We start from the raw sequence: 22,351 nt of genomic DNA on the forward strand, positions 1-22,351 counted from the left end.
CCCTATCGCCGCTGCCCGCGCTGCGTCCTGACCGCTGTGAGCGTTAATAAGTAACGTCTCGTCCAGTCAGATGCGAGGACGTCCTGCTAGGTACGACCCCTGCCTGGAGATAGCCAAAGAGGTGCTCAAACAGTCGCCGCCAGCGCTTTATGGTACCTTGTAGGAAAGGTGCACCACGTCACCCGCCCACCGTGACGGAGACAACGAGACGGCGGGCACAGACAGGCACGCGCCGCCGGTCCAAGTCAGGTCGGTTTCAGTCCCGTCTCTCTTTTTCGTCCCATCTTTCTGCATCTTCGGTTTCTTTCCCCTCTCTTCAGTTCCCTTTCTGTCTACGCAACTGAAAGCTCGGTATAGGAAGAAGTCCCAGCCAAAAGATTGACTGTGATCTCTTCTGCTGGGCTGATCGCAAACCATCATATCTCTCTCTACACCACAATGGTAAGTGAAAGCGCCTTCTCTACCTTTTACAAGAAGAGGGTTAACCGGGGGGTGGATTCCACCGCACAGGCGCCGTCTCCGGAACGCACGCCGTTGTTGGCCTCTGACCAGTCTCCCGATCGCGAGAACGACAATGCCGCTCCCAGGTCACGATGGCGCGAGCTTGCGCTCTTCACCTGGGCCCTTCTGGCTACCGCCGCCGTGATCGTTTTGGCCGTGGTGATCCAGCACAGTAACTCCACCCAACACTCGTCGATCTCGCCGGCCGCAGTCTCTGACTCCTCCTCTGTAGCCGGCCACAAGAAGCACGGTTCCCCGTCCGGCGGCAAGCGCAACTTGGTCTTCATGGTATCCGATGGCATGGGACCCGCTTCGCTCTCTCTTACGCGCTCCTTCCGCCAGCTCACCCAGGACTTGCCTATCGACGATACCCTCACCCTCGACCGTCACTTTTGGGGTACCTCCCGCACGCGCTCGAGCAACAGCTTGGTGACGGACTCTGCTGCCGGTGCCACTGCCTTCTCCTGCGGCCTGAAGAGCTACAATGGCGCTATCTCGATGCTTCCCGATCACACACCCTGCGGTACCGTTCTCGAGGCTGCCAAGCGTGCTGGGTACCACACCGGCTTGGTTGTGACGACCGATATCACGGACGCCACTCCTGCTTGCTTCGCCGCTCACGTCTTTCATCGCATGCAGGGCGATGAGATTGCGCTACATGAGATCGGCCATGGACCACTCGGTCGTGTTGTCGATCTCATGCTGGGCGGCGGCAGGTGCCACTTCTTGCCCAGGGGAACTCCGGGCAGCTGCAGACAGGATGACATCGATGTTACTAAGCTCGCCCAGGAGGAGTATGGATGGAACTACGTCAGTGATCGCGCCGGCTTCGATTCCCTTGGCTTGGGCAAGAACGTTTCCTTGCCCCAGTTGGGTCTGTTTGCGACCACAGATGTTCCCTTCGAAATCGACCGCCGCAACATGGCGGATGTGTACCCTAGTTTGAGCGAGATGGCTGCCACGGCTCTGGCGGCGCTTGACGAGGCTACCAAGGACAGCGACAAGGGTTTCTTCCTCATGATTGAGGGTAGCAGAATCGACCATGCCGGTCACATCAACGATCCTGCTGCTCAGGTTCGTGAGGTGCTTGAGTACGACAAGACTTTCAAGTCTGTCCTTGACTTCATTGAGAAGTCGGACACTGAGACCGTTTTGGTTGCCACGAGCGATCACGAAACTGGTGGTCTGTCCACTGCTTGGCGTATGTTCATAAACCCCCCCTTTTCTTCTCCTCCTGCTTATGACAGTAACTAACACCATAAACAGAGGCGCCCAGCGAACTTCCCGTCTACAACTGGCACCCCACCGTCCTCGCTCGCGCCAATGCCTCATCTGAGTTCCTCACCGCCCTCCTCCTCAAGCACATTGCCGAAACCGGCGACAAGGAAGAGTCGCTCCTCCGCTGGATCAATGACGAGCTCGTTGTCAAGCACCTCAACATCAAGGACGCCTCCGAGGTCGAGCTCAACTCGATTGCCAGCAACCCCGCCCTGGCCATTCAGCTCTTTGCCCGCATGGTCAGCGTCCGCGCCCGCGTCGGCTGGAGCACGCACGGCCACAGCGCCGTGGACGTAAACATCTACAGCTCTGGCGGCCCCGGCACCGAGAAAATCAGGGGTAACGTGGAGAACACGGATGTCGGCAAGTTCCTGAGGGGATGGCTCGATTTGGATAGCGAGGTTGAGACTATCACCAAAGAGCTGGTCAAGAAGCTGGGCGACAAGGCTCCCTCGCAGAAGCAAATGGAGAAGATTGAGAAGGCGTCGACCGCTTTTGAGGATGATGGAGTGGCTCATGGCGGGTTTGAGTCGGGACTTTATGGCCATGTGTTGTAAGAGGGGACTGAAGTTTCGAGGGGGCGTTTTTGAAGAGCTTCCTTTGTGGTGTTTATGGACATGATGCATACGATCTTGATATGATATGGGTGGACGGATGAGTGATACAAATGGGTTGCATAGATTGAACATTGGCATGAGCGACAACGGAGTTGCATGGCAAAGACCGGCTGGGTAGCGTTTGTATCTTATGTAGGATAGCGTTCATGAGTTGATGCTAGCATTGTCGTTTGGATATGTATATCATAGATGAGTCTTCACGCTTTCACGACACAGAGTGATCCTCTTCTATTACGACGAGAAGATATGCATAGCATGTGTGGATGTTGATCGCATGATGTTTGAAGCATATCGTCGAAGGGAGTCATGCTCATCATATCCCTTATAGTACTAGAGCAGGACACTATCCTCCTGAACTAACACTTAGAAGCAAGTTTTAAGCATCATATGCACACGGAGACGATTGGTCAATTCGATTCTTTTTTTTTTTCACACTCCCGCTCGAAAAAATGGGATTCCTCCTGCCATTCTGGTTTCCGGCGGGCATCACACAAGCCCCTCAAGTCCCATCAATCATAACCATCATTTCATCGTGATTTATTGAAACGACTTGACAATCTTCTCCAAAGCATCCACCAAAATATCCGCATGCTTCTCCTCGAAAATCAACATGGGCCTCAACCTAACCGCGCTCTGTCCACTGCCGCCAATATTCACCCCAAACTTCTTCGCCCTCGCCAGAAACTCGTCTCTACGCGGGTTATCAAACGCAATGAACGTTCCCTGTCCTTTACCTCTCAGATTCGCAAACTGGCCCGGATACTTCTGCGCCAGTCCTTCCAGCTTGCCATACAGATAGTCACCCACTCGAGCCGTATGCTCCACTAGTCCCAACCGTTCAATCTCGCCAATGATGGCCTTGAAAAGCAAAGCCCTGGCCGGATCGCCCATCCACGTGTTGAACTGTCTGTAAGGCTTGTTGGGGCGCAGCTCCGGGTTGCCAAAGTAGTAACCGGCCGTCTGGGCCTTCTTGGAAAAGGTCACCATGTCGGGAGGATCTTGCAGGTCCCAGTGCTCGTGGGCCCAGAACTTTCCTGTAGCGCCGACGCCGGTCTGGACTTCGTCCACGATCAGCAGGACGCCGTGCTTCTTGGTGATGGCGCGCAGACCCCTAAAGAAGGCGGGCGAGGCGTGGTTGTCGCCGCCCTCGGACTGGATCGGCTCAACCATGACCGCCGCGGGCGGGATGTGGTAAGTCTTGATCAGGTGCTCGACTTCGTCCAGCGCGGCCTGCTCGGCGGCCGCGTTCTCCTCGGCGTGCTCTTCGAGGGGGTATTTGAGCAGCGGGAAAGTCGCCTGCGGCCAGTCGAAAGCGGGGATGTCCAGCTTGTGGATAGGCTTGGAGCGGGTGGTCGATAGCGAACCGAACAAGCGGCCGTGAAAGGCGGACTTGAAGGAGAGGATGGACAAGGACGAAGCGCCGGGCGATTGGTTGATCATGGCGGACTCCATTTCTTCGGCGGTGAATTCCACCTGGGGGCCGCCGCGCTCCTTTTGCCGGCGCCACATGAAGGCGGCTTTGTAGGCGGTTTCGTTGGCGTCGGAGCCGGCCATGGCGGTGAAGACTTGGTTGAGCCCCTTGGGCGCGACCTTGAGGATGCCCGTCTTGAGCACCGAGGCCCAGTCGGTGGGCGGGAAGTTGCCGAGGGCGGGGCGGTTAATGATGCTGTTGACCATGTCGGAACTGAGGGCGGCGTCTTGCAGGACGGGGTTGTTGTAGCCGATGGGGATGGAGGCAATTTGAGCGTAGCTGTTGGGTAGAAAAAGGGGACATAATCAATATGTTGTATTCTTGGTCTGGGAGTCATAGTCACTTACACATCAAGCAAGACATTGCCATCAGGATCGGCAATGTAGTTGCCCACGCTCTTATGGTAATCAGTGAGCATGTTCAAGCTCCGAGTGTCAAAGACCTCATCAAGCTCCTTGATGGCCTCCTTGGCTTTGGGGCCCGGAATCTCGGTCTTGACCGTGGGACCCTCTGGCTCCCAGTCCTTGTAGAATGATGATGCCATCTTGCTGCTAGAGGCAGTAAACTGGCGACGGTTAGAGAACTGGTGTACTGCGGAAACGGCCGCACGTCGAACCGTCGAAGCAGTAGAAACGGCACGTAGGCTGCCGCTATAGCTGCTCCCAAGAAGTCTGGAGGCCATGTGGTGTCACTGTTATGCTGGCGTGTTCGTTTGAGATGGTTTCTTACACCCAATCCCCAGCTTCAAGTCCGCACTGACTAACCTGTGATTACTTCGAGTGTTGTGTAAGTCGATGAACTTGGGGGAATACAACCGATTTTCAGCAACAAACAGAAAGAGGGATTGGGACTTACAGAAGTGATACAAAGTGAAGTGAATTGTGAGATTTGGAGAAGCGAATTGAAGGTCCTCAGCTGATACCCGCAGGTGATTCGGAGAAGAGGAAGAAACGCCACTCACTTCAAAGGGCTAGAAAGGAAAGGAACGATGAAGTAAAACAGGGAGGAAGTAAAGTGGCTATTATTTGTATAAGAAGCCCCATGCCACCACATGAGATATGGAAAGCGGGGAAGCCGATACAGGACAGACGTCAAGACAGCATTGGGGACACATAGGTAGGATGTACGTACATCAATTGGAGATAATTAGCTGATCAAAATCTCAAGGTCTGTTCTAGAGTACTTGGACTTTCAACTTACAGCCGCCCTGGCCGCCGCCTTGCCAACACGGGCAGGAGACAAAGTGTTTACGTACATGGAACGACCCAACGTCTCGTACCCGACTATCAGCTATCGCTTAACAGGGGCAAAAGATCCCGAGATCATCGTACATGGTGAGGGACGAGGACAAGCTTCCGACCACGCCAATGAAGACGTGTAATCGCTCCGGCCTTTGACCCGTTGCACCGCCGCACCTTAGTCTCTGTGCCGCCGACTGCAGATACCCCATACCAAGGGTCTTCTCGCTGTATCGTTTTCCGTTACTCTGTGATTGATCTCCATTATTCTCATCTCGTAAATAGGTAGTACTGTAGTAGACAAACGTCGCGTTATCGGCGCCATATCACAACATCCTAGCTAGATATGTATCAGTCAACATGCTGCGTCATCTCCAGCCTATCAGATAACTGACTTTGACCCCGCCGAGTCCCGCTGAACCCCGCTGGAATCTGGGGACCTCACTCCGTCCTGGACCCAAGCTTCCTCCACACATACATTCACAGCTCCACGTAAGGTCAGATGCCATCATCAATCTGTTGATCCAAGAGTATTTCATGGAACCTGCTGAATGGCTTCGCGCAAAACCTGCAAAACTACCACCATACAAGAATGTTGTGCTGTTGTTATAATGTTTCCAAACGCTAATGTCGAAGCTTAGAATATGGTAAATAATCAAGAGTGACGCTGTACATGAGGTCCACTCCCACGAGAATCTAATAACGCCAAATAATTTCTCAGGAAGAGCATAGCCTAGGCAAGAATTAGAAGAACCTCTCAGTAACATGCCGCTAGCTACTGCCCTCTGGTTCCTCTTTTGGTTGAGGAGGCTGTAATCCGGCTGACTCGGCAATGCTCTTCCACATCTCCTTCTCCCGATATAGCCGATCTACCTCTTGTTTAAGCTTGTCGTTGGACTGACTTAGTTCCTGGATGGCCTGCTCCGTGAGCAGTTTCTCCAATGTCCATTTTTCAATGTTCTGCGTTTCATTCTCCTTCAGCTGAGTGATGAACTGAACAGCGCGCTGAAGGATGGAGCCCTTGTTCTTCTCGCATCCGGGAACAATCTTTGCAAGCTCATTTATGCCTTCGTTGATAGTCTCGCGACGTCGTCTCTCCACTGTTGTCTTGGTTAACCAAAATTCTGATCTGGTCAGTTGGTGCCGAGTACCTACCTTCTTTGTGGTTGTCTTTCCTCATCTTGTGCCACTCTTCACTGCCAACGGCCGGCTTGGGTGGGAGATGCGTTCCCCACTTTGGCGGTTCAGGCTGTACACCGTTGGCCGGTGGAAGAGATGTCTGGGGGGTCATAGGCGGCAGTCCGTCTGGCTCTTGGACGGGAGACGGGTTGTGATAGGCATTTTCGTGGTGGTGCTGCATCTCTGGTCCTGGCGGCGGAGGCGCAAAAGTCTCCTCAGTGGGTGGGGGAACATGAAGAGTAGGATACATGTTGAGGGCGGCGGCGGCAGTGTTAGTAGCGCTGTTCGCATCGGCCGTGTCTGTGTGATCCGAGGCAGCCTGGGCCAGCGCATTGAAATCGTCGGCGCTGACATGATCATGGGCTGCCTGGGCGATGCTGACAGCATTCTCCAGGAATGCCTCTGGCTCAGGGACCGCCATTGTCGCCGGTGGAACACCGCGCTTGTTTCTGCGAGAATCGGGCGAAGCGGACTCGGATGCGCGCTTTCGCTTCTGTCCTGGGGCGTTGGAAAGGTCTGTGAGGTCGGGATGCTCCATAGCAACGGGAGCAGCCATTATAGATCTCTGAGAAGGAAAGCACGATGCTGAGACCTCATGGTCAGTAACAATAGTCAACGGAACCCACGGGTCAATTTGCGTGCTGCTGTTGCCTTATCTCAACCCCAAGTTCAGGACCAACAACTTGGAGAACCAACCAAGCAGTAGTTGGGTAATATCTTCACGATCCAAGTAGTAGAGTTGATTGGCAAGCACTTGCTTGACATTTGTGTCGTGATAATGATGGGCCTTGAGCAGAACTCCAGACGGTGGCTCGGTTCCCATGCGACATAATTAACGCGTCGCTACGCTGATACTGGCCCCGCTGTGAAGAGAGCTGAGTGTAGGTGGCCGCCATGGACCGTCCGCAAACGACGTGCAAGCCCTACATGAAGCTGCATCTATGTTCGTGATGCGGCATGTGGAGTCGATGAAGGACCTGATGGCTTATGGAATTGATGATGTTCTCCCGATCCATGTCGCCTTCGACTTTGTAAACAAAAGAAAAGACTGTTGCCGGTCGCATAGTTCGGGAGATCAACAAAAGTCTGTCAAGACTTGACAGCAAGTTGAAGAGCGTGCATCAACGAGCCAGGACTCCATTCGTGTTGACGGGGAAAGGCATATGGAATTGTGAAGCAAATACCTTGACTAGAGGTTTTGGTGGTCGGGACGCTTGGGATTCTTACGAGGTGGTCGAGGTCATGTGCAAAACTCGTGACTGCGTCAATCAGGACTTGGACCCATCCAACGCTTCCTTCAAGGAAACAAACACCAACAACAACGCAAAAAAAAAAAAAAAAAAAGAAACTTGGGCACCAAGAGAGAGGTATTCATCAGTCGACTTATGTTAGAAAACGTACCGGTTATTGAAAGAAACGCAGTTCCTGAATCTTGCGTTCGCCGGGCTTAGCAAAGCCTCTTTTTCGAAGTTGATCTGGAGAAAGTCATGTGAGCTGAGCGAGAGGCAGCGAAGGAGGTCGAGCCGCCGGCTTGTATAAGAAAGACTAGAGGCACACCTTTTGGTGCACGGACCATGCGCAATGCTTCAATGAATGGTGAATGCCCGAATGCCCATTCCCCGGTCAACCTGACTCCCCTTGTCCCCACTGTTTTGTTAGTGTAGTATAGCCTGGCCGCATACTGTACATATGGCAGTCTCCCTCATCTTCCGCTTTGTTCTCACCACTCTAGCTCTCTCACACCTCTTTGAGGGCATTCTCGACAATGTGCATCTTGTTTGGGACACATAACATGTCAAATCATGGAAAGTGTGAGCGTGGCACCTTGGAGGCGTCGAGGACTCTGCCGGGTTGCACATGTGCGGCCTCCTAATCCCATTCCAGGCACGTGCGCCCAAATAATACAACCCCAATTATCCCATTTGCCTGAGTGCCTTTTCCACTTGACCATGAGTGTGTGGCTATCTTTAAGGCAAAGGCACACATCTCTGGGATGTGCGTGCCGGGGCATGATATGGAAATCCGTTGCCTTCTTGCTACAGGTTCCGATGCACAGGAAAACCCCGTGCCTGACTGCAAAGGCCCGTTGATTATCGTGAATGCAACGACTCAATCACACCCCAAGTCCGGCCGCGATCACCAACTTCTCCTTTTCACGTAATTCCGTCGAGGCCTCTAAGATGACAGTGTGAGACAGGTCGGCACATGATCTGGGCGACTGTAATCACGAGCACTAGCATCTGACCCTCCATCAACACCACTCCCTCCGTGGACAGGCTTCAAAGCAGCATGGAAAAGATGGCAGCCTTCCGAGTTCACCAAGCCGTGGTGGATATTTCAAAAGCTACCATGCCCGGCAACCATCTGTATTAGCCTTCCACTAGGTTACGTAGGTACGTAAACGCGTCATCATTGAAAAGCCAACGGCATGAGGAAATCATTAGTTGAGGCCTATCGTGTACATCACCGTCCTAAACTGTATCACATCACCACCAGCCCTTACAACGCTCACCCAGCAGAACCTGAGGACCTATACTCCCTTCAATGAGGTTTGAACCATCTCAAAAACCTTCTCTAGCACATATACACATGAACAAATAGAGAATATTGGTTGTTTCATTGTCTGTCTTTTGATAGTATAGGCGGTACGTACCGTTTGAAAGGGATCTTGTACAGAACTATAAGTACTAGTAGGGTGGGATAGTGGGGCGGCCAATGAATAGGTGCTGACATCAGTGGGGTACCCGCTCCCGGTCTATTCCACGGGACTAACACTGGAAAGCAGGCCGGCTCCATGGCCGTCAAGGTCCATCTCCATCCCATCACTGACCTTATCCGGCATCCTCGATCGCCGTGTATCAACCAAAACGTACTTGACCACCGATCATAGCGATACCTCCGGACTTTTGGACTCCAACTTTCCCCGGAACACCATCTTGGCGGTCCGCCCGTGTCTTATTGCCTTGCCAAGATGGCAGATCATGAAGCCTCAAAGATAAACCACGACAACCATCTACTACTGGTAAGGTGCTCCTTCACCCCCCCTTTGAACCACCGTATTCGCTCGCCATCGACTAATCTTCTGTTCAACCTCACCTGCAGGACCAGCCATTGCTCCGTCTGCCATATGAACTCCTCCGCAAGAACTTCCGATCTGCTCACTTCACCGTCGAGAAAGAGTCAACAACCCTCAACAAGCTCCTCAAAGAAACAGCGAAAGGATCCCTCGACGGCAAGACATCGCCCGAAGATGTCGTCAAGAACCTCGATACCATGATTGCCAAGATGCGCGGCATGAAGCGCAAGCTGTCAACGTACGCCAACGAGGAAACCAGGCTTTATAAGCAGCTTGATGCTCGTGTGGCGCATCTGCGCGAGCTCTCGGACATGCACTCGGTTGAAGATGTTAAATACGAGGCTTGGTCCAGGAAACGTCTGGATCGACTGCTGGTCGACTACATGCTACGGCACGGATACAACACTTCGGCCCAAGCCCTGGCAAACGAGCGCGAGATGCACGACTTGGTGGACGTGGAAACATTTTTGACAATGAGCAAGATCCGCGAGTCTCTCGAGAACGGCAGCGTCACCGAGGCGTTGGCTTGGTGCAACGACAACAAGAAAGAGCTTCGAAAGTTACAGGTAGGCTGACACAACACCCCGTTCTCCCCGTCAATCCCCATACCGCTAACCTCATCTCCCATCCCCCAGTCCAACCTCGAATTTCTCCTTCGCTGCCAACAATACATCGAGCTTCTCCGCATCAACACCCCATCCAAATCCGTTGAAGCCATCACCCACGCAAAGAAATACATTGCCCCCTTCCAAGAGCAATACCCTGACGAAGTCCGCGAAATGGCCGCCCTTCTCGCCCACCGACCCACCGACAAGAACCTCCCACCCAAATACGCCGCCTGGTACAGTCCGGACCGGTGGACCAAGCTCGCCACCTCTTTCGTAGAAGCACATAACAAGCTGTTAGGCCTGCCCACTTTTCCCTTGCTGCACACAGCCCTGTCCTCAGGCTTATCGGCCCTCAAGACGCCCGCCTGCCACGGCACGCAAAAGACGACTTCCTCCTCACAGCCCGGGCATAGCCAGACGAGCATGACTAGCACAGTATGCCCGATCTGCTCGATCGAGCTGAACGAATTGGCCAAGAACGTTCCCTATGCGCACCACAGCAAGAGCCATCTGGATAATGACTTGCTGCTATTGCCGAACGGGCGCGTGTACGGACAGGCAAAGCTGGATGAGTATGCGGCCAAGGCGGGGCTGGCGGAGGGGCAGGTGAAGGACTTGGTTACCGGCGAGGTATATTCGAGGACGGCGCTGAAGAAGGTTTTTGCTTGATACTGCGGCTTCGATTTGCGGGCAGCGACATACGTGCTTCTTTTGGGGGTCTATCTTTTCTTTCATTAACTGGGGAACTTGGGGGGGGTATATGCTACGGCGCGGGTTGACTGACGGCTATAATTTACGGGTGTTTGGGGGATTTTATCATCGTATTGGTCTCTCAGGAAGAGGAACTCATCATTTGGGAAAATTATCATTATTGGTCTGGTTCCAGTCTGGACTGCGCCCCGGGACGCAGACGCAACAGCGCAACAAACAGCTTGGGAATGGGTGCGGATGAGGGATCATTGCGTTGGCTTCTATATCATTATGTTGGGATGGAATAAAAGATCGCAAGATGGTAAGATTGGGGATAAGATACGCGGCATGGCATACAGTATTTACACACACACACACACACGCAGACATACGCATATGAGCCCAAAACAGCGTTGCCATTATCATAGGAAGAAGTCTAGGTATAAAAAACTAATGACTTTCATGACTTTGGCCTACACGTTGAATCAAAAATACCACGTATGTGGAGTTTTAGGCTCAAAAAGAGCAAATGAGTAAGATAAAATCAAGATGCATTTTGTATCAACTGCTGAGTTACTCCATCAATGGATTGCTTCTCTTCCCTGATACCATTTTCGCCAGTGTAATGAAGCCAAAAAAGTTACGACATAAAAGTGTAAACCATACGGGTGTAATGTAAGCGCTAAAGGACTACTAGTATACAGCAAAAAAAAGGGAAAACAGAGAAGACCCAAAGTCGAAGGCAAACACCAGAACATAGCTGGTTCCGCTAGGGTATGGTGATGAGGTGGATAGAGAGGAAGCGCCAAGGAGGAGTTGGCAAGTCCCGTCATTTTCAATCCCTTCCCTTCCTTTTTTTCTTTTGTCTCCATCAGTTGGGCTGTTTTCCTTGGAAAAGTGTGCTTTTACCACGCGACGCCGTGCATGTATGTATGTAACGACAAGGTGTTTGTCCATCGCATTTTTTTATTCCCCAAGACCTCTAAACCGCTGATGGGGGTTAGGTTAACAAGCCAAGCCAGAGAGCACGAACTCCATTCTGATCACGGATATATCAACGATAAACTGATAAAAGCATGTAGGAAGGAAGACCCCCAAGATATAAAAATTTTGACGACAATGGAGACCAAAAAAAAAAGATGGAACGCAAAAGAAAAAAAAAAAAAAGGTTTAGGGTGGCGGGACAAAATAACACACAAAGCCAGCCAGCAGCACGTTTCAAACTCCTTTGACCCATGCATCGCATCGCATCCCTTCTATCCACACGCACACACACACATACACCACATCCCGCCCTTAGACACCCCTCGCACACCCAACATCATCAACTACTCCTCTTCAGGTACGTAACGTCGGTAGACTGGGTCCCATACCAGCGCTGGCGCTGGAGGAGGCACCGGCACAGGTTAAATGAGGATATAGATGTTGTACCAACCCAGGAGGACGAGGAGGAAGAAGAGGAACAAAAGGACAGTAGCAAGTCCCGACTAAGAGACGCTTGTTGTTGTTTGCACCCGTCCATCGCCTCCAACCATCGTCATATTAGAGCCTGCCCCCGGATGTTGCTAGCCTCGGTTGCTGCTGCTGTTGGTGTTGTTGTTGGAGCCGAACGCGAACTGGCCGAAAACGCCACCTCCACCGCCGGGCGTCATCGGTCCGAGGTTGCCTAGCGCCGCCGCACCGCCGTTGGTGTTGTGCGAGGCGGCGGCAGCAGCTTGCGCAGCAACGGCCGCTTGAGCCGCGTTGGCACCCGCAGCCGCGAGCGCGCCGGCGAGGTTTACCGGAGCACCGTTGGGCGTGCTGGGCGTTCCGTTCTGCGCACCGTTTGCCTGCTGCCCAGTCGCTGGGCTCTCGGTGTTGGTGTTGTTAGTGTTGTTATTGCTAGCAGTCGCGGCTGCCGTGTTAAGAGTGGGAAGGCTGGCAACGACGGAGAAATCGGGGATGCCGAGACCCCAGACCTTGCCGACGTGCTCGCCACCAATATCTCCGTTGAAGATGCGCTTCCGTAGCTCGAAGAAGACCTTGCCGGTGATAAGGCTATCACTGCCCGCCTGATGTGCACTACCCACGCGCTTAACCTTGAGAGTGTCGGCGATGTGTTCAAGACCTGATTTCTGCTCGAACTTTTGCAGGATTTCGGCCGCACCCGGGTCATTGGGGGTCAGCGCACCGCTGTTGTACTGCTTGATAGCGTGTTTCATGAGATGCTTAACGTCGTACGTCGAAGGGAAGTAAAGCTTCATGATCTGATCAAACTCAACCTCGTCGTTAGGAAGCTGAGAACAGATCAGAAGTTTTGTGAGATACCCAAAGTCGTAGCCGCCGTGGAAGCTGATCCAGCGCACGTCTTCAAAACACACTAAGCCGGATGGGATAAGCAGCGCGGCGAATTCCTTGGGGTCGATGCCATCCCGCTCAAGTAGGCTGAAGTCGATACCGGCTTGCTGCAGAGACTCGATCGAGGTCTGGTTAAACATGTCCTCCTTAAGAGAGAATTTAAAGTTGAACTGCCACGCGAAGGGAAACGGCCCCTGTTGATTGGCCGCCCTTTTCCCTGCGAGATCCATAGCATCAGTTGAGTTTGGTCGCGCAGGGGGTTGCTCGCCGTCTTCGTTGAATAGAGCGATACCGATCTGGATGACCTTCAACATGTCGACGTTGGTCCTGAGACATTGGTAATGGTAATCGCTCTTCCCCCTGAAACCTCCCATCGGTCTCGACACAACGCCGGGAAACTCGGTGTCCTAGAAAGAGATCCAACCCACGTTAGCCATTTCCAAGCTCTCCTCTCCCAGTAAGGGGGTGACTGCAGTCCCACCATAGCAATGTACGGATACTTGTCCACCAAGTCTCTCAGTATGGCCATCTCCTCGTGCAAGTTGAACTTCCACACCTCTCGTATCCGGCTCTTGCTCTGCGATCGCGTGACATGGTCGGCAAGGGCACCGTGACCCTGTTGTGGTGCGTGTTGCATGTGCTGTTGGTGCTGGGCATGCTGGGCATGTTGTGAGTGTTGGGCCGTCTGTTGCTGGGCCTGCTGCTGCTGATGTTGTTGTTGTTGGGACTGCTGTTGTTGCTGCAGTTGGGCCCCGTGCTGGAATCCCATCCTCGCAGCATGGCTTGCCAGCCCCGAGTCTCCCCCCACATTGAAGCCGCCACCACCAGCATTTAGTCCCCCGCCGAGGCCTAATAGGTTGCTATTTGCCGAAAAGGGGTTCACTTGGGCGTTCTGGTTGAGGTAGGCGGGGTTTCCTGTCAGCTGCGGAGGATGGCTTGCCGTGTGCTGGCCGTGTGTAGGAAACTGCTGATGGTAGGGCGAAGGTCCGCTGGGGAACCTGTTGATGGGTGGAGGAGGCATCGCGGAAGAGCGACAGCCACTAGACGGGTTCGATGCTGTGCGTCTATCGTGATATCGGACTTGTAAAGGTTGCTCTTAGAAGTGTGCGCCGCGTATGCACCATTCCTGACCAGGCGCTGCTCTGCGGGATGACGGAGGGGCGGCCGAGCGCTCAGCCGGCGGTGGGATCGGCCTATGTGGACTGGATGATATCGTCGTCGTGGCTGGCAGGCAAAGGATCGGTGCGACTGCGGTCGAGGGGAACGAGTACGGAGGGGTACAGCCTGGCAAGTAAGAGGTTAAGTTCTGTGGTGCGTGTTGACAGATTTCGTCGGACGGGTCGAAAGCTGGATGAGTGCTGTGCGTTTCGGGTGCACGGTCGAGGGCTGTCAACAGCAGTTGCTATCTGAGTTGTTGGGTTCGCTCAATTGCTCCAGTTCCAGTTGCAGTGTGTTGAATGGAACTGGACGTTGGAGGCGGCCGAGGCGGCAGGCTGCCTGTCGATTGCACGGGCCACCAGGAGCACAGTCGAGGTTGATGTCAAAGTGCCAGCAAGCACAGGTACAACCAGGTACGTACCATTTCTTGACTCGGCGCACGAGCCAGCTACCTATGGTTGCAGTGTTCCCCATGAGAGGGGACGAGGCCCCCTTTCTGCCGCCAAGGACAGGGTTGGGGATGGTGGTGCGGGTGTCTGTACATAATGTACACTGCACGCTGAGCAGCCGCACAGGCCAAGCACGTCGGGTGCGGCCACAACGTCGTCGACGTCGCCAAACCAATCGAAGCAGCTCTGGTGAAGCCATTCCCGCATCGACGTTAACAAGCAATTGCCGTCATTAAAATGCGTGTCACACGGTGAGTTTCACTTATGATCACGGGTACCAGCTTTGCGATTTCTAACAACAACGATAGAGTCCTCCGCGCCGTCCCCAAGAACCCCACGGGGTTCAACATCAGCGAGTTCCGTAGAGCTGCCCGTGTGCCCGAGCACGATCCTTGGATCAAGAAGTGAGTACAGGTTTTCGACGCTGTGCTCTTGGTGGAGGAGAGTTTGATAACCAACACGAGAACCCCCCGCTTCCCGAAAACAGCGAGTCCTGGCGTACCACTGGCCAGTTCTCCCGCTCCGAGCGCTTCAAAGGCGCTCTTCCTGGCTTTGGCACCGCCTCCGTTGCCTTTGCTATTTACTGCGTTTACGAGCATCTCTTTCTCAAGGATAAGCACCACCACGATGGTACTGCGTCCGCCGTCACTGCGCACTGAGATATAGGTGGGGATGGACATTGAGATGGAGAAGAGTGTCTGAGTCGGACTGAGTGGATCCGGGTGGATATTCAGAGGGGGACAAACCGTTGATATGGGGTCGACAAAGAAGAAACTACAAACAGGACGCCTACAAACGCCAGGCATAGCGGATAGCTGGCAGCCGAGCTCTGGTTGAAAGAGCTTCACCAGGGAAGTCTATCTCGGATGGCGGGAAAGATACAGAAGAGCAATATGACAGTACTGCACTTGACCCCGGAGCGGTTGTTGAGGGAGGGCGGTGCCTATTGTAGACTGGTCTCCGTGATGAGCATACATACATATTTCCCAAAGTGATCGAGATGTTCAGCTTCGTGTGATTCTTGGACATGTTTATATCTCAATCAGCTTCTCATCATGTGTTTCGACAGACAGGCATGTTGGGCAATGGCATATATACACACACGCACGCGCCGGCCGGGGTTTCGTATGGACTTAATCTTGACTTATAGACACAAAGCAGTGAAATCAAAAAAAAGGGACCCCGGCTTTTATATACATTATCTGTCTTTTTACAGGCTCTGTGTTGACTGTGATCGGTCACCTCGTTGTCCACTTCATCCCGACATCATAAAAGCCCTTTCTGTCTCTTCTCGCTTTAAAATCCTCCCATACTACCTACATAAGCCAACCCCCCCATTCTGGTATATATATCATCTTAGTATCAAACAAAAATGGTATCTGTTTCAACGGAACCCACAGACACACAATGCAAAAAAGAAACAAAATCCAGAGTCTAGCCCGCGGCGGTCTAGGTCATGCTAAATCTTTGTTGTTGTTGTCATCATCCACGGCCATTAATCAAAAAAAAGAAAAGAAGAGACCAAGGGCAAAACAAAAGCCAAGTCATAAAAACCCTTGAACGCCACATCAGCTGGATTGGAACGACAACAGCTTTTACAGGCCAATGCCGTTGACCAAGTCCAAGCATCCCTCGACCGCCATCTCCAACTCGCCCACGCGCTCCTTCAAGTGCCTGTTCTCGTCACGCAGCAAGCCGACCGTGTCCCAGGCCATGCTGGCGTCCTGGCCCCTACAGTTCACGCACCCGTTCTCGTCCGAGCCGGGCGCGATGCCCCTGATGATCTTCTGGAAGGCGCTCATCTGGGTGCCCATGATCTTGGGCTTGGGGGTGGTCGGGACGGGGGGAGGGGGGCCCATGGACCTCCTCTTGTTGGTGACGCTCACGTTCCGTTGCAACGTCGTTACTGAGGGAGCGGGGCTGTTGACGATGCTCATGGTACCATCAAAGCCGCCACCAGGAACGATGGGGCTGCGGCACCGCGCGGAGAACACGCTCTCGCTCTCGGCGACACTGTCGGTGTCAGTCGAGTACGAGTAGTCCGTCTTGATGGTGCTGGCGCTTTCGCGCCACTTGCGCCGGGCGTTGTAGTCGGCGTCGACGCCGAGATCCTCCGACACAACGCTGCACTCGGACATGATGGTCGACGTGCGCTGTGGGACGGGACGGAACTTGCTGCGCTCAAAGGCGAGCTCGTCCATCAGCTTCTGAATGGCCTGCTCGTGCTCGGAAGCCTTGCGCGCCATACCCTCGAGCTGCATCTTCAGGTGCTGGGCGCGCGTCTCGGCCGCCTCGATCTCGTCGCGCTGGGCAGACTTCTCGGCTTCCAGGTCGCGGATGGTGATTACGCGTTCGCGGAAGGCGGCTTGCATCTTGGTGAGGAGGCCGATGGCGTTGGCCTGCAGGTCCTTGTACGCGGCCGGGGAGAAGGTGTCGCTGTTGGGCGCAGCCCCATTGGGAGGGAACAGGGCGGCCTCGATGTCGAGGTTCAAGATCTCATCGTCGTCAACGGCAGGGCCAGAGGACGCTGCCGGGCCCGGTGTAAACTTGGACGAGATGGCCGATATCAGCCGGGAGGTGACGTTACCCTTGGGCGTAGATGGCTCATGCATGCTGCTGCGGTTGCTGAACTGGCTGGCGTTGGTCCCGCGTCTACGCGACCTTGTGGGCGTCTTGTCCAAGGAGGTGTCGCCGTCGCGAACGGAGCCGGTCAGGGACTGATTGTCCGCCGCCTTGCTCGCTTTGCTACTGCGGGCTGTTAAGGTGGGAGCCATTCCCAATGCTTCTGCTGCTGCCGCGCCCGAGCTGTTGAGCCAGTCGGCAAACGCTCCTTGGGAACTGTCGGTTTGCTCCGACGAGGAGGAGGCGGGCTGGTTTTCGGTGCCAAAGGTGAGGGCGATCAGGTTCGGGAACGATGTCCCGCGGCGATGTTTGTTTAGACCCGAGCCCGACTCAGCGTCTTGCTCAGAAAACCCGCTGTGGTACTCTTGCAAGGGGGCCAAGGTGGAGGGGGCTGGGAGGATGATGGTCGAGGATGGGCGAGGCGGTGGAGCGGGCACTATGCGCGGCTTTTCTGGGACTCTGGGGGGGACGGCGTTGTGCTCTGAACTGACGGATCTGATCTTATCCAGAGATCCTCGCAGGGCTAGGGCTTTGGGAGGAGGTGTTGGACGTTCAATGGGGCGTTGGGGAGGCGGTAAGTCTCTTGCTGGCTGCGAGGGGGGCAGAGCAGGATTGGGTCTAAGGGGCATGATGTATGTAGTAAAAGTTTGGAATGCTGCCACAGTATCCCTGGAGGTCCCGTGTCTGTTCTCCTGTGTGTCCCCTGGTAGTCCCTGGTAGGCGAATCTAGCCGTTGTTGGTCTGGCCGGTCGGCTTATGTCCTGTTTGGCGGGGCCGGAGTGTTTCTTCAAGTCCAGGCGACCGAATGTCCGGCTCCTCTACCGCCGTGTTATTCTAGGAATACAGAGAGAGTATTGACTGCTTCGGCTGGCCAATGTGTACAATATGGGGGTGATGTCTGGGGCTGAGACCAGTTTCAACGCCAAAGCAAGACAATGGAATGCAACAAGCTTCCACAGCTTCCACGGTGCGTAGCTGAGGTGGATTGGGTGGCAATTGGCGGCGGGAATCCTAAAATCGTGTTTTGGTATCCAAGATGGGGAGTGCCTTGCGTCAAAGGTGAACTCGAGTCGGGCTTCGAAGAGGTGCGGAGGTGGACGGGGCGGAAGAGTAGTATATGCCGCTGGCGTGCCGTGGCTCATGCGCTTATTTCAGGGGTCCAAAGTCTTGACCGATATATTGGCTCGGGAGAGGTGTAGGCCGATGTAGGCGCACGAGATTCTATCGTCCGAACAGGTCGGGTGAAATGGAAGTCAAACCGTGACGGTGATAGAGGAAAAGAATTGACGATAACTAAAGCCATCCAAGAACCAAAACCACGGGAAAATATCAAGGGGTTAGACCCAAAGGAAAAAAAAAAAAAAAAAAAAAAACTACTAAAAAACGGTCCAACGGTCTGGAGAAGTTTGGACCGAAGCGAGGTCCCGTTCTCCCCTTTCCACTTTGCCTGATTGCGCGCACGCGGCGGCGGCACCACCACGGGCAGTCCACCACCAGAGACTTTGGGGGGGGGCACACCACCGTCCTCAACAGGGATCGCGGGATAGGAGACAGAGCCACGGGCGTCCACCTTTCAATGAACTTCCAGGGGTTCGCTAAGCCGGGACAGGCTTCCACTTCCGTTCCTGTTTTCTTTTCCGTTTTCCGGGGTCGTGAAGAAGCTAGAGATTCCCAACCTTCTTTTTCGAAGCCTTGGCAACCTGACGTCTGCAGAAACCGACAAGGATTCCACCGATTGGTCCGCACCTGCCCCGGCCCGGCATTGCGGACTGCGGCAGCGTGGCACGCACTTGGCAGTGTTTTGTGCAATTGAAGTTGCAGCACTTGTGCATCTTTTGAGATCTGGGCTTCATCAATCTACCTTTTTTTTTTTCATGAAGGATTATCTCATACGCTTCATACACTACACAACGCTGAAAACTAATTAGCCTAAGCCTATAAGCTGTTGGTTGCGGAGAATTGAGATCGGACCTGCCGATTGACTATCAGACGGGTTCGTGGGTCTGTGCAATTTCGTCGAATTTCACGTTCCTGGAAATCGACAAAAAAAACCCCAAATTGACGTTTCAAAAGAAACAATATTCCCGAACGATATTTCCACTCATGACTAAGTCTAGTAGTTTAGTCTACGCATCTTTTGCCACAGCTGCATGTCTCTCAACGGTCAGGGCATCACGGAATAAAGCTGCGTGGTTTAAATTATTTCCACCCATCATATACCAAGCCATTTCCAGAAGAAGAAGCAGGATTCCCCAGTGAGACATTATACGTAGCCGCCGTGGATTGCCATGTTGTTGTGGACTTGGACTCGTGGTAGGTATTATACGCATTCTATAGCCTCCATTCTATGCATGTGGACATGTCAGGTCAAAGTGTTGACGAATGCTGGGTCCCACGAGTCCCTGGAACGGACAACCACATCATCGTGCATGATGAAACACTGCATCACCGCTGCTTGCTGGCGACCGCCGCGATCGCAACCAACCCTGGCACTCGAGGCAGCATCGGGTGTGGTACATGCCGTACTGTGTTTTTGCATAATGGCTTTTTGTAAACATTGATGATGGAGAATTGTCTCAAGAGGCATCTCGCTTGGTGTCTGGATTTACATTCGCAAAAGGAGGTGATGATCCCGTCATAGAGCATAGGGGACGAGCTTGGAGTTTCAGTTGGTCTTCTTCACAGGACGACAGGTGAGCAAGAACTACCGGTACAACCCTAACCCTTCACAAGAAAACCGTGTCAACCAAACCCCCCTTGGTCCCATCTTCTATATCTCACTGTTAAGTGAAGCTTGAAGAGTATAATACTCCGTGATTATCTTGAATGGCCATGGCCATGTCAACTGGAAGCTTCTTTCCATTCCAGATGTCACTTCCAAAACTCGAAGCAATCTCGCAATCCAGGCCGAGCCACAACTACAGTCATCTTCACACATATCCATATCCTCACGCAAAAACGCTAGTCATAGGAACCATTCATTGGAAGAAAAATCGCCTTGTTTGCTCACGCTTGAGCATGCATGTCAGAAACGACCCATTGTCGTTGGTATACCTGACAAGAATCCCGCCTCCTACACATCCATCTCTCGCTTCGGCTCCCTCCCGCCTCACACATTGCCTTCATTTCCCCTTGCCTACCAAGCACAGATAACACCAACTCCAGAACAAGCCCACAAAAGAAAAACCAATGGATTTAGTAGAAAGACTCGACCATGGTATCCTTGAGGCTGGAGTTGATCTGGCCAGGCGCGGCACCCTCTCCTAACCTGAACACGCTCTCGATAACACTAAGCTCGGGCGCCGTAGTATCGAGACCAGTGACGGCCATCCAGTCGTTGACCACCATGCCACCGCCGATGACGTTGGAACCTCTGTTGACGGAGCCGGCCACCAGCGGTACCTGGAGCAGGGAGCTGAGCTCGTCCTGGTCCTGGATGGATGTCTTGGGGTGGACGAGGCCGCCCTGGTTGCTGAGCGCCATGTAGCTGCCGACGAGCACGTTGTCGGCAATGGTCTGGCGGAACACCTCGACGCCGAGCACGTCGGCAATGATCTCTTCGGTCTCGCGCTCCAGATCCGGGTGGATCAGCGCCGTGTGGTCGTTGCACACAATCACGTTGCCCAGGGCCGACAGGCGCTCCTCGATACGTTGTATGCGCACGTCGTCGGGCAGACTGTTGCGCAGATGTTGCAGTTCCTGGTCGCTTGTGGTAGTGGGGACGAGGAGACCTTTGCGGTTACTATGATTTTTTTTATTCGTGGTTAGCTTACCAATGTCCCACATCCAAATTCTCGGTTGCGCCCCGTCCAAAACTTGGGACTGAAAGTTCAATAAAATTGGAGAGGGAAGATGCGCATACCCAGCTGTCAAGCGACCGATAATTCTTGTGCCGGCAATGGTGGTTCTGCAGATAGGGATAACATCTTGGAGTTCGGCCTCGAAGACGCTGTAAAAGTTCTCGCTGGCACCGACGGCGACCAGAGCGTAAGAGTTTGTAAGTGTGGAAAAGACTCCAACCCTGTGAGAAAACAGACAATGTTAGCGCGTCTGCTACTTGATATCCCGTAGAACCACCCTCCGCTGCCCATTCAGATTTTAAGAGTCGCCTTGCTGTCGCGGTGTCGAAGCATGGTATTGATGTCGTTGTCGGTGGCAGGCGGGGCAGATTTTCGATTTTCGCATCGCAATTCCCCATCTCGGGACGTGGAGGCCAAGCAAAACTTACTCGTTGGAGTTCTCGAACTGGGCGCGGACAGCCATGGCTTCGGTTCTTCTTGTGTAGTGCTGCTAGTGGGCTTCCTTTACTTGGTGGGTGAAGTGGTATTCCGAGAGAGACGGAGAGATTGGGGTTATGCGACTGAAGCAATGGAGATGGGAGGTATAGAATGCCGTTTTGCTGCTTTGCGAATGACGACTGGTGGGGTGGGCGATGGAAGGAAAATATAATCTGGATTGAGACTCTAGGCTATGTGTAAAGTGGGGCGCTATCAAATCTGGAATCTGGACTGAGGAAGAACCACACAGCTTTTGGCAGCGGGTACCAAGACCCTTACAGATGTATGTACCAGTACTTACCTTCAACAACAAGACATGGACGCATACATGCGGCTTACCAACCCAACCTCTCTACTCAAACCCGTCCATTTTTGCCATCGAGAATTATGAGTTTGTCGAAATTCTAGTGCACTTGCATCGATACAATTTCATTTTCCATCACCGGTGACTCAGACACTTTGGAGCAATCCTCGTAAGGCTACGCGAGCAGTACCTAGCCACCCTCGGGATGGCAAAAGGCTTGCCACACAGCCCACTATGCTACAGCGGCATGGAAGCTATCCTCTACCCGACCCTATTACCGCCTCCTTAAAGCTTGTTTGCCCAATCAGATTTGCAGTGGCTTTCCCATTTGGTAGTGTACACTACAGCCATTTTCATTATGATTCATCATTGTTGCAATATGCAAGGTACCCAAAGGGGCTCACTTGCGGGGCGTAGTAGAATAGACTCGGGCTTGTTTCAACCGTTCAACTTTTGCAAAATGTAGTGAAGTTGCTGTTGCAGTGTACTGTGTATAAGATCACAGGATCATGGTGGTATAGATGCCAAAAGCCGAAACACTGGACA

The 22,351-nt window shown here is 53.3% G+C and overlaps 9 protein-coding genes across 9 annotated transcripts; 3 read left to right on the forward strand and 6 right to left on the reverse strand.

Moving 5' to 3' along the window:
• Positions 1-127: 127 nt before the first annotated feature.
• On the forward strand, positions 128-2,626 carry B0T23DRAFT_356748 (repressible alkaline phosphatase precursor). The gene is made up of 3 exons (XM_062836183.1): positions 128-441; positions 511-1,702; positions 1,768-2,626. Exons 1-3 carry the CDS (start codon positions 439-441, stop codon positions 2,334-2,336), a joined length of 1,764 nt encoding a protein of 587 aa, XP_062694564.1. The 5' UTR covers positions 128-438; the 3' UTR covers positions 2,337-2,626.
• A 307-nt stretch (positions 2,627-2,933) lies between these two features.
• Positions 2,934-4,411, reverse strand: B0T23DRAFT_314882 (4-aminobutyrate aminotransferase; the record flags this gene model as incomplete). Its single annotated transcript, XM_062834829.1, has 2 exons — positions 2,934-4,146; positions 4,215-4,411. 2 exons carry the CDS (start codon positions 4,409-4,411, stop codon positions 2,934-2,936), a joined length of 1,410 nt encoding a protein of 469 aa, XP_062694565.1.
• Positions 4,412-5,876: 1,465 nt separating this feature from the next.
• Positions 5,877-6,840, reverse strand: B0T23DRAFT_314551 (uncharacterized protein; the record flags this gene model as incomplete). Its single annotated transcript, XM_062834804.1, has 2 exons — positions 5,877-6,205; positions 6,261-6,840. The coding sequence occupies 2 exons, from the start codon at positions 6,838-6,840 to the stop codon at positions 5,877-5,879; spliced, it is 909 nt and encodes a 302-aa protein (XP_062694566.1).
• A 2,225-nt stretch (positions 6,841-9,065) lies between these two features.
• B0T23DRAFT_127305 (CTLH/CRA C-terminal to lish motif domain-containing protein) lies at positions 9,066-10,777 on the forward strand. The gene is made up of 3 exons (XM_062832130.1): positions 9,066-9,306; positions 9,387-9,926; positions 9,996-10,777. Exons 1-3 carry the CDS (start codon positions 9,256-9,258, stop codon positions 10,635-10,637), a joined length of 1,233 nt encoding a protein of 410 aa, XP_062694567.1. The 5' UTR covers positions 9,066-9,255; the 3' UTR covers positions 10,638-10,777.
• A 396-nt stretch (positions 10,778-11,173) lies between these two features.
• Positions 11,174-11,825, reverse strand: B0T23DRAFT_378275 (uncharacterized protein). Its single transcript, XM_062837083.1, has one exon. It carries the CDS (start codon positions 11,528-11,530, stop codon positions 11,240-11,242), a length of 291 nt encoding a protein of 96 aa, XP_062694568.1. The 5' UTR covers positions 11,531-11,825; the 3' UTR covers positions 11,174-11,239.
• On the reverse strand, positions 11,807-14,438 carry B0T23DRAFT_378276 (ribonuclease H-like domain-containing protein). Its single transcript, XM_062837084.1, has 2 exons — positions 13,477-14,438; positions 11,807-13,402 (listed from the first exon to the last, which is right to left on the reverse strand). Exons 1-2 carry the CDS (start codon positions 14,014-14,016, stop codon positions 12,224-12,226), a joined length of 1,719 nt encoding a protein of 572 aa, XP_062694569.1. The 5' UTR covers positions 14,017-14,438; the 3' UTR covers positions 11,807-12,223.
• A 281-nt stretch (positions 14,439-14,719) lies between these two features.
• B0T23DRAFT_378279 (NADH:ubiquinone oxidoreductase 10.6kD subunit) lies at positions 14,720-15,757 on the forward strand. Its single transcript, XM_062837085.1, has 3 exons — positions 14,720-14,853; positions 14,911-15,006; positions 15,090-15,757. The coding sequence occupies exons 1-3, from the start codon at positions 14,840-14,842 to the stop codon at positions 15,259-15,261; spliced, it is 282 nt and encodes a 93-aa protein (XP_062694570.1). The 5' UTR covers positions 14,720-14,839; the 3' UTR covers positions 15,262-15,757.
• Positions 15,758-16,131: 374 nt separating this feature from the next.
• Positions 16,132-17,948, reverse strand: B0T23DRAFT_127368 (uncharacterized protein). The gene has a single exon (XM_062832131.1). The coding sequence runs from the start codon at positions 17,851-17,853 to the stop codon at positions 16,198-16,200; it is 1,656 nt and encodes a 551-aa protein (XP_062694571.1). The 5' UTR covers positions 17,854-17,948; the 3' UTR covers positions 16,132-16,197.
• A 2,450-nt stretch (positions 17,949-20,398) lies between these two features.
• B0T23DRAFT_127410 (eukaryotic translation initiation factor 6) lies at positions 20,399-21,763 on the reverse strand. Its single transcript, XM_062832133.1, has 3 exons — positions 21,453-21,763; positions 21,087-21,245; positions 20,399-20,966 (listed from the first exon to the last, which is right to left on the reverse strand). Exons 1-3 carry the CDS (start codon positions 21,485-21,487, stop codon positions 20,420-20,422), a joined length of 741 nt encoding a protein of 246 aa, XP_062694572.1. The 5' UTR covers positions 21,488-21,763; the 3' UTR covers positions 20,399-20,419.
• Positions 21,764-22,351: the final 588 nt, after the last annotated feature.

The sequence above is a fragment of the Neurospora hispaniola genome (assembly GCF_033458365.1).
Source record: "Neurospora hispaniola strain FGSC 10403 chromosome Unknown B0T23scaffold_3, whole genome shotgun sequence".
In the NCBI taxonomy this organism is placed as follows: domain Eukaryota; kingdom Fungi; phylum Ascomycota; class Sordariomycetes; order Sordariales; family Sordariaceae; genus Neurospora; species Neurospora hispaniola.

Excerpts from the sequence above, each read along its gene's own strand:
- B0T23DRAFT_127410 (XM_062832133.1), bottom strand. The coding sequence starts at position 21,487 with ATGGCTGTCCGCGCCCAGTTCGAGAACTCCAACGA. Across the intron at positions 21,246-21,452 it reads CAGTTCGAGAACTCCAACGA|GGTTGGAGTCTTTTCCACAC; the intron begins GTAAGTTTTGCT and ends GTTTTCTCACAG. Across the intron at positions 20,967-21,086 it reads ATCGGTCGCTTGACAGCTGG|TAACCGCAAAGGTCTCCTCG; the intron begins GTATGCGCATCT and ends AAAAAATCATAG.
- B0T23DRAFT_378279 (XM_062837085.1), top strand. Across the intron at positions 15,007-15,089 it reads CACGATCCTTGGATCAAGAA|CGAGTCCTGGCGTACCACTG; the intron begins GTGAGTACAGGT and ends TCCCGAAAACAG.
- B0T23DRAFT_378276 (XM_062837084.1), bottom strand. The coding sequence starts at position 14,016 with ATGCCTCCTCCACCCATCAACAGGTTCCCCAGCGGACCTTCGCCCTAC. Across the intron at positions 13,403-13,476 it reads AGTATCCGTACATTGCTATG|GACACCGAGTTTCCCGGCGT; the intron begins GTGGGACTGCAG and ends ATCTCTTTCTAG.
- B0T23DRAFT_127368 (XM_062832131.1), bottom strand. The coding sequence starts at position 17,853 with ATGCCCCTTAGACCCAATCCTGCTCTGCCCCCCTCGCAGCCAGCAAGA.
- B0T23DRAFT_378275 (XM_062837083.1), bottom strand. The coding sequence starts at position 11,530 with ATGGAGACAAAAGAAAAAAAGGAAGGGAAGGGATTGAAAATGACGGGA.
- B0T23DRAFT_356748 (XM_062836183.1), top strand. Across the intron at positions 1,703-1,767 it reads TGGTCTGTCCACTGCTTGGC|AGGCGCCCAGCGAACTTCCC; the intron begins GTATGTTCATAA and ends CACCATAAACAG.
- B0T23DRAFT_127305 (XM_062832130.1), top strand. The coding sequence starts at position 9,256 with ATGGCAGATCATGAAGCCTCAAAGATAAACCACGACAACCATCTACTA. Across the intron at positions 9,307-9,386 it reads ACGACAACCATCTACTACTG|GACCAGCCATTGCTCCGTCT; the intron begins GTAAGGTGCTCC and ends CCTCACCTGCAG. Across the intron at positions 9,927-9,995 it reads AAGAGCTTCGAAAGTTACAG|TCCAACCTCGAATTTCTCCT; the intron begins GTAGGCTGACAC and ends CCCATCCCCCAG.